This window comes from Lasioglossum baleicum, chromosome 7, assembly GCF_051020765.1.
Source record: "Lasioglossum baleicum chromosome 7, iyLasBale1, whole genome shotgun sequence".
Taxonomy (NCBI): domain Eukaryota; kingdom Metazoa; phylum Arthropoda; class Insecta; order Hymenoptera; family Halictidae; genus Lasioglossum; species Lasioglossum baleicum.
Genome location: NC_134935.1, coordinates 9925335 through 9938615, shown reverse-complemented (window position 1 = coordinate 9938615; position 13281 = coordinate 9925335). Strand labels below are relative to the sequence as shown.

The 13281-nt window shown below is 36.9% G+C and overlaps 2 protein-coding genes across 3 annotated transcripts in view; both read left to right on the top strand.

The window, feature by feature from the left end:
- Nucleotides 1-12633, top strand: part of LOC143210874 (RUN and FYVE domain-containing protein 2) — a 39733-nt gene extending 27100 nt beyond the window's left edge. The window contains exon 12 of one of the 2 annotated variants that reach the window (XM_076428112.1): nucleotides 8516-12633. In XM_076428112.1, coding sequence (XP_076284227.1) covers nucleotides 8516-8656 — 141 coding nt within the window. In that variant the 3' untranslated portion in view covers nucleotides 8657-12633. The remainder of the gene's footprint in view (nucleotides 1-8515) is intronic. The other variant, XM_076428111.1, reaches the window with a different exon arrangement.
- Nucleotides 1-13281, top strand: part of LOC143210875 (neurotrimin) — a 230709-nt gene that overhangs the window by 27372 nt on the left and 190056 nt on the right. The gene's annotated exons all lie outside the window — the stretch shown is intronic.

Genomic DNA, 13281 nt, shown 5'->3' with positions numbered 1-13281 from the left:
TCTGGTCCATCATTGTATATTTTAGTATATTCTTGTACATTCTCTGGTATATTCTAATCCCAACAAAAACATCCTGTAAACAGGAGCCAAGTTCCTATAGCCGTAAAAAGTTGTGAGATCAAACAAAATACGGCCAAGCTTGTTAGCTTAGAAATACCTTTTGCAATACTGAAAAAAGCGTTTGTAAAAATTAGTTTAAAAGAACGCTATTTAATTTTTAAAGAGTTACATGGAGGGCTAAATTATTCAAACTTGGCCGCTACAACTTTTATGGCCATTGGTTTAAAAAGTAACGGCCAAGTTTGAATAATTTAACCCGCCATGTAACTCTTTAAAAATTAAATAGCGTTCTTTTAAACTAATTTTTACAAACGCTTTTTCCAGTATTGCGAGAGGTATTTTTAAGCTAACGAACTTGGCCGTATTTTGTTTGATCTCACAACTTTTTACGGCCATAGGAACTTGGCTTCTGTTTACAGGATGTTTGTTGAATCGAAGATTAACACTGCCGGCGACGCTCGGATCCGTTTGCCCCCCGCCGCTATAGACGATGCTCTGTGCAGTTTCTTTTGTTTACGTTAGAGCCATTGTTTTTTTCATCAGTATTTGTTGCGACTTCGAAGCTAATAAAACGTATACTTATGTATGTTATGCTGCTGTGTTCTATCCTACGTACCTATTTCGTAATGTTTTTTTTTCAATACAACCCCTTTAAGGTGTAAAATTTCAAACTGATAATTATTCCTTTGAGTGTTTGTTATGGTGGACCTATGTACCAAATTTCAAGGTTGTAGGTCAATGGGAAGTACCCAAAATGTTTTGATGATCTGTCAGTCAGTCAGTCAGTGACAAATTTAGCGATTTTTGAGGTCCTATATCTCGGAACCTACTAATGTTGGAAGATCAATGTTTTGTGAATATTGAGACATGATAGCATTTAACAAGTGTACGAAATTACATCTCTCCATCTACCTCCAGTGCCGAGTTATAAGCCTCTAAAAAACGGCTGTTGTTTCGTGTAAAAGGAGGTAGTGCTGGAACTTATTGTTAGCTGGTGCACTACCGTGGACATAGATATATTGTAGAGTGTTTACAAAAACCATTCAATACTTATATGGTCAATAGGGCACACTGTGCTGAGGGGAAATGTGTCCTTAGTAAATATATGTCGGAAAGTCAACGAAAAAATAGAGAACTACACGATCTAAGATATAGCACGGATCCCAGGGGTTTTTCTTAGATCAAAACTTTACTGTAGTGGTGGAAGAAGTGGACATTTTTAACCGTGGATTATTGTAATAAGTTGCCGCGTGTTGGCCAGGCCTGGTTTAATTGAAAGATTTGAATTGAAGATAAAACGCAGTTTTGAACCTATTGTAATAAGCTAACACTAACCGTACCGGGTACAAAATGTATATGTATATATTATTTTATAAAAGTTACAAGACTGAAGTTATTTAGATCATTCACAATTTTTATAACACGTGCTCGAATAAAGAAATTTATTGAATAATTTCTAATGGAGGCACATCATTTGACCTGTCGCGGTACGGTTAGTGTTAATATCGACGCTAACATACAAAAATATGCAGGGTATACAAACGTTTTTGTTTGATCTCAATACAATTAAATATCCTGTAAGGTAATGTTGCTATGAAAAAAATGTTCGGACAAAAGTTGCTTGGTATGGGGATGGAGGATGTCCAAATAATGTGTAACTCTGACATTTCATCATAAATTCAAGCTTCTCAAAGCAGAGCGTATAATTTGAATAAATTACACCGGCAAAAAGTATTCGATCAAACAATTCGATCGTCTGCCATTACCGTTGTTCAAATATTTGATGTGGAACATTGTTCCATTAATGACAGAGGTAAATACAGTCTGCAAACTCGCCGTACGTATAGAAAATGTTCATGTAAAAATGAATGTGTTCATACTTCTTGATAAATAAAAGTTGAAGAATGAAATACTGTTTATGTAGAAGGATAGGCAATATAATTTTGAGTTTTTTCCCCATCTAAAATGATTATATTGACATATTCGTTTCACTGCGCGATCGTAATGTAACTATCGGAAGCACTCGACTTTTGTCTCCGACTATGAAAACGATCGAGCAATTTCCAGTGTAGACATTTGTAAATATATATCACAGTGCAACCAAATCGGCCGTATTTAATTAAATTTGACGCACATCGCGTACCATTCAATATCGTCGCTTTGCGTAATCGTCGCTTTGGAAATCGCGGATTTTCGGTACCACTGTCTCACCCGAACCACTACGGAGAGTAACGCAATTTGTAACGAGAATATCGCTAAAAAAACATTTCCGTTGAAAAGTTAATTTCGAAATTATTCCGCCCGCCAACGTTTATTATACGTGTTCGCCAAATAATCGATTTATTGGCTCCTGTTCGAGTTACAAGTTATATTGCCACAAACATTCAATCCTATTATTTATATTTCCAAGCAACGAATAAATCCAACAAACAAGTCGAAGTTCCAATGGCAATCGTAATTTTCATTGTACAGGTTGTATAAAAAGTAATGGTCATCCGTCCTAGAGGTGAATCTACACCTCTGGATCGGTGGACATTTGTAAGAGAAACTTGCCGCAAAATTGTATACAGCAAAGAAAATTGTTTATTTTTACATCAATACCTTCCACTCGACCAGAAGAGAAAAAGTTTGAAAGGAGCCACATGTAGCAAACAAATAGTTATTGAGATATAAGCTGTCAAAGTTCTTGCAAAATTCGATTGTTTAGAATTATACGCATAGACAAAAGCCTACTACTACAGATAGGGTTGCCAGACCTTCTACATATATTTGATACGAGTCTTCTATATTTGAACTTGATCTCCTATATCATATTTGAATAGCATATAATTTTCAAAAATCTTTGTTAGAATAAAAAAAGTTTAAAATGTGCTGTGTACATACCTCTTTTACTTGAACCCCTATATTTTGAGCCTATCCCATATACATGTACATAATTGCAGTTTTCACTACTTCTTCTATATTTGGATAAAACATTTCTGGCAACCCTAACTACAGACCACACGACCGTGTCGATCAGGCAGAACATGATCGTGTGCGTGCCATAAGCCAAACGAAGTTTAAGGATCATAAAGAAGTAGGTGTACAAGGCGAATGTTATTAGACGAATGCTACGATAGTTGATACGTCTTTATATAAAACTCGGAAAGTATTAGTCAAGCCTTTGCTTTCATCATTTGTTTCGAGACCATTGTTCATGTTTTACACTGTTTGAAAAAATTTATTCATCGAAAAAACTAACGCTTCTGCGTAATGTCGGTTCCGATCAAATTTAATTTCGAATGATTTTCATATTTGACAACACACACCGGGAATCGATAACGGTTGCAGTTTTGCAATCAGAGAATTGAGGAGTGTCGAGTACGAGTGTGCAGCACAGGCAATAATATCTTTCGCACAATCGAAATTGAAAATTTAAATTTATTTTATGTAGTTTGCGAAATCAAATTTATATATTTCATGTAATTTACGAAGACCAATTTATTTTATATAGGTAATTTATCGAAACGAATTTATTTGATTTAATTTATACAGTCCCACAATTTTCGAATCATAAAATACGATTATAAATGCTGTAAGCTGCGGCAACATATTTAAGAATCTCAAGCGATCCGTCAAATTTGAAAATGCATTTTGAAACAAAGTTTTCATTGGAGCTTCTTTTACGCAGTGCAACGTAAGAATGTCATTTCTTCATTCGACACCATTCCGTGTTAAACACGGCGGCGGAAGTAACCGGAGCTGTTCAACAAATTCTTTAAACTTAATGGTCGGTGGTTGAGTTGGAGAGGTAGGATGGGGGGGGGGGGGTAGAGGATGAAAAAAGGAACAATTTAAACGCACTTTTACCTGAAGTTGACGCAGGAACAATGGAATCGCATGGCGGGGCGAGCGAAAAAGCCCCGGTGGACCAACACAGACCGCGTGCCAGCTTCAGGTGCAAGCCGGTGAACTTTTTTCCGCTTGCGCGCCGCGAACGTAATCTGTAACTGCCAGCCACGTTGCAGAGCTTCCCTCTTCTTTGTCGCGGGTAACACTCTGTGTACGGTTGTTAAAAAAACAAAGAAAAAAAGAAAAATGCGTTTTTCCACGGCGGCGTAACCGTTCTGTGTCAATGGTCCTGGCAAAATATTGCGATTGCCGGGGTGTAAATGAAAATGGGATCGACGATGACGCGATATATCACTTTGATTGAAAGCTTTATTGCTGTCTGCCCACGTAGACAGCCCGCGGAACGATCGTTTTTGATGTCCTGATAAAATCGGGACCGACCCCCTCGACGAAATCAACGGTAATAATGTAAATTGACAGTTCTTGAATTTTCATCCCGGCCGATGGATATTTCAAGCTGTGCACTTTAACGAAATAATTTTGATTCCCGTGTAAAATTCATTTAATCTAACATGTGGGAGAACGCTCGAATATGTAACCGAGCTGGCTCTTCTCTGAATACATACAGTGAGGGACAGAAGTATTCGTACACTCTTTACAACAGAATAACTATTTTTATAATTGTACCAAACGACCTGATTTATTGTAATCAATTACAAGCATTGGTTTACGAAATGATATGCAAAAAAGATTTTCCAGAAATTATAATTTACAGGGTTACATGCAAAAATAAAAAAGGCTTTTTTTAAAACTATTTTATTTGGGCCCTTATTGTGAAAATTTAAAATACAAGTATGTTCTAAAAAACTATACTTGGTTTAAAGCATTAAATAAATAATAATATAAGTGTGTTTTGTAGATCAATGTTAGTTGTACACGTGCTGAAAATTTCATTGAAATCGATTAACATACACACGAGCTACAAGCGGTTAAAAATGGTAAAATCGTGGCGTTACATGACTTTTGATCAGTTTCTGCTTAAAATCCACAGAATCGTACATCTCGATGCGTGTCGTTTTTTCCTGCGTCAACCGATTTCGATGAAATTTTCAGCATGAGTATAACATATAAATTTTCATTAAGGGCCCAAATAAAAAGTTATCAAAAATGCCTTTTTTATTTTTGCCTGTATCCTTGTAGATTATAATTTTTGGAAAATCTTCTTTGCACATCATTTCGTAAACCAATGCTTCTAACTGATTATAAAAAATCAGGCCGTTTGATACAATTATAAAAAAGTCATTCTGTTTTGAAGGGTGTACGAATACTTTCGTCCCTCACTGTATATTGCAATATGAAACAGCTTTCACTCATTTTCAGCTGTTCAACCCTCGGCATCATTATTGATAATGTTTTTAAAGACACTTCGTGTAGAATCTTTTTAGCAGCAATTTATTTAATTAATTCGGCAATAAACTGAGTAATTGAATGGCCCAAACTACTGCAGACAGTAATACAGTTAACCATTGGATAATGAGGAAATAAGTAATTTACGCAAGTCACGCTAAAATTATATTGCAATTTATTTATTCAGTGACGACTAAAAGAATTAACGAATGGATTGAAAGCATAACAACTAAATGAATGAATTATGCGTATTATACCTTCAAAAGATATTCGGGGGAGTTGGTAAATGTCGCAACGCTCGCGCGGAAGAATGTCTCTTACAATTGATGAATGCCTTTAAAATAATTTTGTCGTGTCTGTCGATCCCACAAGAATTTTGAATAAACAATGGTAGGGTACAGTGTCAGAAGCGATGCGTCTCATGCGAACACGCCAGAAGGTTTTAAAAATGCGATTTTACCAGGGAAACCGTTAATTGGAATGTTAAACTGTTTTGTGCTCCGTGTATAACGATTCGTCCAGATGCGATTCCCAGCCTTTGCGTGCTAAATGTTCAACTTTCGTAATTGCGCGCAATTAGAAAATAATTATTGTTCCCAGAAACTTGGCGCGCATGAAACTTTTCCGCACTCGTTCCACGTGTTTTCTGTATCACCCCTGATACACAACGTCCGCAGGGTGCAATTTTAATAGGGTGTTTGCAGAGTTAAAGAGCTATTATGTGGAATGTATGTTGAACCCATTCGAATTAGTTAGATTGATACTTTTTTGATTTCTTACAGCCAGGATTTTCGATCTAAAAATTCGAATTAATTGCAGTATATGTAGCTGAGAGTTTGACATCTGTCCGATTTTTTTTAGAATTTCCGTACATACTTAAATAGGAGACATAGGTCATTATTATCCATTTTATTAGGGTATACCCTTCTTCTTGGACGTGTTGTTCAAATTATTTAAAAGGGTTGTCCCTAGAAAGAATACAACAAAAATTTACAGTGGTGGTTACATAGTGTTATTTAAGATTCTAATGTTATTACAGTTTGTTTGTTCTCGTGGACTTTTCTCAAGGGAGGAAATATTCTACATGGTGTCACAGAAAAATCTCATCTTCTAGTTAATGCAATTATTACTTTTGTAGTAATCTGTTGAGTGCAATTCGTTGAGAAAAATGGTTTTACTGTTATGTTAGAATAGAAAAAGAAAATGAAACTTTAATGGTATTGTAAGAGCAATTATGGACAGAATTATAAATTGTATCAATATAAACAATTAAGATGACTGTCTATACGTTGTCGAGGGGTCCCTTTCTTTTCGATATGTTCATTCGTCTCTCATTTATTTATTTCACACACACACGTGCAGACGTTCCGCAACTGCATTATTCCAATATGGAGAAATAATACGATCACGGATAAGAGGATAGAGCAATGTTCGGCAAAGATAGGAGAAGAAATTGCCTTAAGTAAGTAGAGTGTTTCTTTAAAATGGAGGCTGCAGAAGGTGTCTAGAAAAATCTAGGTCAGAGTTGTCCAATTCCGCTTCAAAAGCCAAATCTATTCCCCATTCTATCTGCCGTAACAGTGTAGAAACTTTGGCTACGATATGCGCCCGAAAAGTCGTTAACACTATTATACTCAATCAAGTTTAATGATATTTCCATATCTTTTGCGTTCTGCGGGAAAAGGCTGTTATAACGTAAGAGGTTTTGCTGATCCATAGATCTAATTTACATTGGACGATGGGACTTATCATTTCTCATTCGACGTTTTCGCATTGTATTTCATGGGAAGCTCTGTTACAATAAAAAGTTATATACATACAGGATGAGTCAATAAAAACTACTATCTAAAATCACTCGGTATCTATTAGTTGTATAAAAAAATGTTGCAATTAGATTTTTCCCATGTTTTCTGAGATAGCAAGGTGGCCTTGAATTTTTTCAAAAATACCCATAGAAGGACGAATTCAGCGACCTATAATATAATGACCTTAAGTTGACCTTAAGTTGACATTGACTCCAAAAATATATATGTATATTATATATGCATACGCATAAAGTTATTGGAACGTCTAAAATGTTACTGGAAATAAAAAAGCATAATTACCCACTCTACGTGCAAAAGAAAGGCGCATAAAAATAGTTGGATCTTCATTTACTTCTCGTATCTGTTCCACACACTCGCGACGGGTATCAGTCAACCGTAACGCTCCGATTTTTATGAAATTTTTCCGCGAGATGTTTTTCAGAAAAAATATTCGATGCGGCTTTTTTATCTGCAATTATTCATATCCGTATAGTGAGAACAGTTTTAAAAATTGACGCTGAAAAACATACTGTCCTCCGTACCGTGAAAAATCGTGTACTTTCTGATGATGTTTAACGTCTAAATATTATTGGAAGTGACGAACTCTTCGCATATTCTTCTCATAAATTGTTATCTTATTCTCGTGACAATTTGTCAACATCAATTGGCAAGCAACACGAGTAGTATCTATTTTTTAAAATTTTTCACGTCAGCCGTTGGATAGATGGAAGTGCGAGAAGAGAATTTTATTAAAACGTGAAGAGATTCGAACAAAATTGAGTGGAAGTGAATTTTTTAAAAATTTAACCGTACATGGTGCAGTTAAAACTTTGTTTAAGGACTACCAATTAGCTTTTGAATCATTGTGTTCTATCTAAAAGAAAGTTAATAACGTCGTTAAATATTAATTTTTAGCTTTCATCTCTATGCACTATACATATACTTTCGTAGGTTCAATATTGCAAGATCAAATATTACACATTGGTCTGTATTATGCTCTCCCCCGCCTCCCCAGTCTTTATAAGTGTCAAAATTATATCATTAACCCTTTGCACTCCTGTGTCGGGTGTGACTCGACATCAGAAAAAGAGGAATCTAAATAAAACTGGTTTTTCCTTTATTTATTTAATTGTTGTATTTTTTAGTTAGAAACAAACACAAGCTACACAAATATAAATTACAACAAAGTTCGAGTAATATTTAATATAATTAGTAAACAAAATTGTTTAAAATAAGTAGCAGCCAAGGAACTGTCCTTTTAGGTAAATTTCAAATGAAACACTTAAAATAGTAGGGAGTTGTTGACAAGAAAATTGAAAAATAATTCAGAGTGCAAAGGGTTAGGTCTCCGGTCTTAACCCCTGCCAAAAGATCGGCAGTCTAACGATCGCGATCGATCATTTCTGTTTCAGCACCACTGTCGCAACTGCGGCAAGATCTTCTGCCACGCGTGCAGCGACAACAACACGGTGCTGCCGAATTCGACGAAGCCTGTCCGAGTGTGCGACGAGTGTTACGTGTTTTTGATCGGTCGGTACACATCCGGCCAGTAGCATGGTCGTCCTGGCGGTTCGATCGGTCGGAAGTCGTCCGACGACGTCATCGGCAGAAGGAAGCCGCGCCGATAGAAGGGAGGGGTAGAATGAATCACGGAAGAAAAGATATGACCGGGCTTTGTCTCGCACGTGCAGAAAGGTACACGCGTTGATACACGAAGAATGCCGACGGCGACGACGACGACATGTTGGAACACGAATGCACCTCTATTCCCGAAGGTCGCGTCGGCGGGCCCTGTCGGGAGCCGTTCATTTTCAATTCGACACACGCGTTGCCCGTAGAAAGGGATCGGCGCGGATGTTTCCCCGTTTCCCGTCGAATTCCTTTCATCGGGATATCATCGCGACGTTTTCTGCGATTTACTTGGCGTCGCGGCGCGAGACACGGTCCGCCGAGTTCTCCGCGACGACGACGACCTGAAAAGCGTCCCCTCTCCGTGGGATTTCGCGACACGACGGGATGATCCAACGACTGAAAGCAATTCCGCTACTTTTGTCAGTTTCCGAAGCACAATCCTCATAATTCCTCGCCGACCCGCGACCGTGTGCCCACGCGAGGACTGGCGAAACAATCAAACGATGCGGCCTCCGTGGAACAAATGTTCCACTCCGTGATTACTCGGTGAACGCTGCGCTGCTGCGGAACGGGGACCCGGGTCGACAGTAATCATTTATTGCGAAGCTGAAGAACCGATATCCGATTTTCGATGATTCTTTGATACCTTGTACTGGGTATCAGAAATTTATATTTCGCGGACACGGAAAATGACATAAGGGACCCCCGAAAAATTGACCTTGAACGGTGAAAAACGGTAAAAATCTTTAAAAAAATTTTGTTTTCTTTGACCTTGTTTTTCACGTTCAAGGTCAATTTTGCGGGAGATTCCTTATGTCGTTTTCGACTATTGGATATGGATGTAAATGGATGCACACTGGTACTTTCAATGTAAAAATTAGTCTTCATTTCACGGCGCTGGAGGAAGCTCTTTACCAAACGATTAGTCTTAGCTTCGACTGACTCTATGAAGAAAAAGAACCGTTGGAACTCCCAGAAAGGAAACCAGAGTCCCTTCGTATCTCCAAACTGTTTAGGTTAGCCACCCACAGCTCGGCTCTTCAAAGAAAGTATACTTCTGAGAACGTTCCATCGATACTTCGTAATCTCTGTTTAAGAATACGATTCTGAGATCGTTGATTCATTTTTGACAACTAACAATAAGTTCATTGTGCTGGTAACTTGTTGATAATCCAACATCAACTAAATCGGGGGTGTAGAATCGCGCTATGGTGTCCGCGATATATGATTTCGAGACACCCTGTACAAACGGATATTTTGAACAACTTTCTCCTTCGTATATTAGTTTCCGAGATATTCGTTTGTAACTGACGAAAAGATCTCCACCGTAACTGTCAACATTCTGTCAAGCGGTAAACACGCTCGATGACCGAGCCAGCGAGGGGTATCGGTGAGACTCACAATAATTTAAGCAAAGCAAAAATACATGAAAAATGTTTCGTAACGATTAGAAATAAATTTTGAAACAGTTTTTCGTATCCATCATATTTTTTTAAGATATTTGAACGATTCAAAATAAACCAAACACATTGTATGTATATTCTTCGTGGTATTTTGGTGTTCTATTGCTTCTATTGATATATTTATTCTAGAATCCGTTTTGTTTTATTGCATGTATTAATATATTTTATATTACGTTGTTCTGTATTATATTTAAATAACAATTTATATAAATTATTGTATTGTATTGTGTTGCATTTTTTGTTTATTCCATTGCCTTCGCTGTTTTTTTATAATTTAGACTTACTGACATTCAAGGGGAAAAAGCTGTTCAAAATCTAGAGATTTTTAACATATCAAAAAATCATCGAAACCGGAGGGTAGGTAACTGTTCTGCAGTTTCACCCAATTTTTGAGTTTGAATTGCGATCGAGAGTCACGGTGCTACCGCGGATAACCCGTGGATTTTCCTTCGAAAATTTCGACGCTTGTTGCGAATCAATTTGCGTATAAACAATTTCCGTCTGTATTTTTCAATTCTTTTTTAACCGTACTTCAAACTTTCGTGATTACACTTCAGATTCATCCGACCTCGTATTGTTCGAGAGAATATTTTCATAGCAAAATCTCGCGTAGCTATGTTGGTTGGCAAATTAAGAGACACTCTAAAGAGCAATGAAAAAGTAACAAATTCTAAATTGCATGCTGCTTCTCATTATGTTAAGTTTAATATCTTGAGAGAATGCACATTATTTGGAGAGATTAACAATATTTAGAGAGAATGACAATTCTTTAAAAATTTTAACATGATAAAGTCATGAGTTTTTCAAATTTTCCTACTGTTTTACATTTCATATGTGCATGTCAGAATATGCACTGGAACAAGAATGTCAAAAAGAAACAGTGGGCTGATATTTTTGTCAGTCACTGTATCTGACGTCATTGAGTTACACCAGCAGCAGCGTCGCTTTACGACAAGTAATATCCAACTTATTAATAAAATATGGAGTCTGAAGAAAGTATCGTACCTTCCCTGGGGCGGTTGTAATACGGCATGGGGTCGATAGTAACGCAATATATTTTTTTTAAGGGGTTACATGATTTTTTGGTGAACGTTGTTGTTAAGAAAATGTTATGTCAATGTGTATAGTGCTTTAGGATAATTTATTGTAAATGTTTAAGTTAGTACTTGATTGAAAAAGGAGACGTGAGCTTAATATTTCTACACTCAATATACACTAAATTGCGCATCTATATAATTAGAGCAGGGGAATACAGTCGGTCACAAAAATGTTGGGACACTCTTAAAAAGACGATAACTTTTTTAATATTGGACCATGCGATTTGAACTTTTTTCAAAAATTGCAATAGATTGGAATTGTAGAAAAAATATTAAAAGTTGCATTTTCAACTTTTTCATATGGGCCTATAGTGAAAATTTAAAAAGTATATTTTGTAGATCTGTGTCAATTATGTGCACTGAGAAAGTTTCATCGAATCGGTTGTTGCGGGAAAAAAAACGACAGGCATTGGAAGATGTAAGAATCCTTAGATTTATTGCAGTTATAGACCGAAAATCGTGACAAATTGCAATTTTCACCATTTTTAAACGTTTGTAGCTCATTGCAACGTCGACCGATTTTGACGAAATTTTCAGAATATGTTTAATTGACACAGATCTACAAAATTTAAAAGTATTTTTTACATTTTCAATATAGGCCCACATAAAAGTTGTGAAATGCAACTTTTAGTATTTTTTCTACAATTCCGATCTATTGCAATTTTGTCCCAATATTTGTGTCCCAATATTTTTGTGAGCGATTGTATGTCAATTATACTTTGCATCGCCTATCAAAAATTTGCGGCAATGGCGATAATAAATTTCGAATTGTTTTTACAATGTTACTTCCGCCCCCTGTTACTTTCGATCCCGGTCTCCCATATTCTTCTTAGCAGCCTCGGTTCCTAGAAAACGTTGTTTGCAAAGTATAAAAGTCTATGTTATATTTGTTCCGCTGGGATCACGGTACCGTTACGTTTCTGTTACTATTACAACGTTTTCCGAATTTTGCGCCCGTCTTTGTCCAGCCGGGAATTTTACTTTTTATGAATAAATGGATCCGCCAGCGGATTTCGAGTTGTGAAACGTTGAAACTGCAGATACGCTTACGCTGTAGTTTTTTCGAAACGCGTGCCTGTACAATGGTATTTTTAAGAGATTCTGTAGCGACGAAGAGATTTTATGCGAATAAAAGGCTGATTTTATATTTTTTTCGTGCCAGTTACTCGACACCTTCACTGGAGCATTCCGATTCCCGCATCTAGGTACTTATTACTACAATTATCTCCCATATGCGTTTATCATAAAAATGAATAGGTCAAATACAAAAGTGTAAAGATATTTCCAAGAAGAACTTAAATACATTGTTATATTATTTTTTAATGTACAAGATAATTAAAAGGTAAAAAAAGATAAATACATTTCTATTGGCTGAACTTCACTTTTTTATATAAATATATATAAATTTAATCTTAGGAATCCAGTGGGTATCTTGGAAGAAAATTTCATTTCGTATAAAAATTCGCGGTCTAATTGCAGATGAATAAAATCTGGTGTCAAATAAATTGCAACAAACGCGTCTGTTTCGAATTCACATGAAGTCTGGCGAGGGAATTAGAAGACCAGGGAAATATCAGAACGATTGACCACTGATCAAATATTGGAATCAGTGAGGTAACGGAATGATGAACGGATCGCTCGGAATCGAAAGGAATGGAGAACGTTCTAATCGACGTGATATCTCATTCAGAGACATTAGGGAGTCAATCGTTCGAGAGAGAAAAGAGGGAACGAAGAACAGGGGGTTCCAGGCACGCGGAAACCATGCCCGCAGAAAATGGCGGCCATAATGTGCAATCTACCTGCCGAACGTAAATTCGTTTCTCGCAGCTGCCTACACGCTCCCTCTAATCTTTGAAAGGAGAACCGCACGCCATTCCATCGACTCGCCGCCACCGCTGTTGGAAAAGCAGTAAAACAGTCCCTGGCCACCTTCCACGGTGCTCTTATCCTTTCTAGACGTTAACAATGCCTGCCACCGTGGGA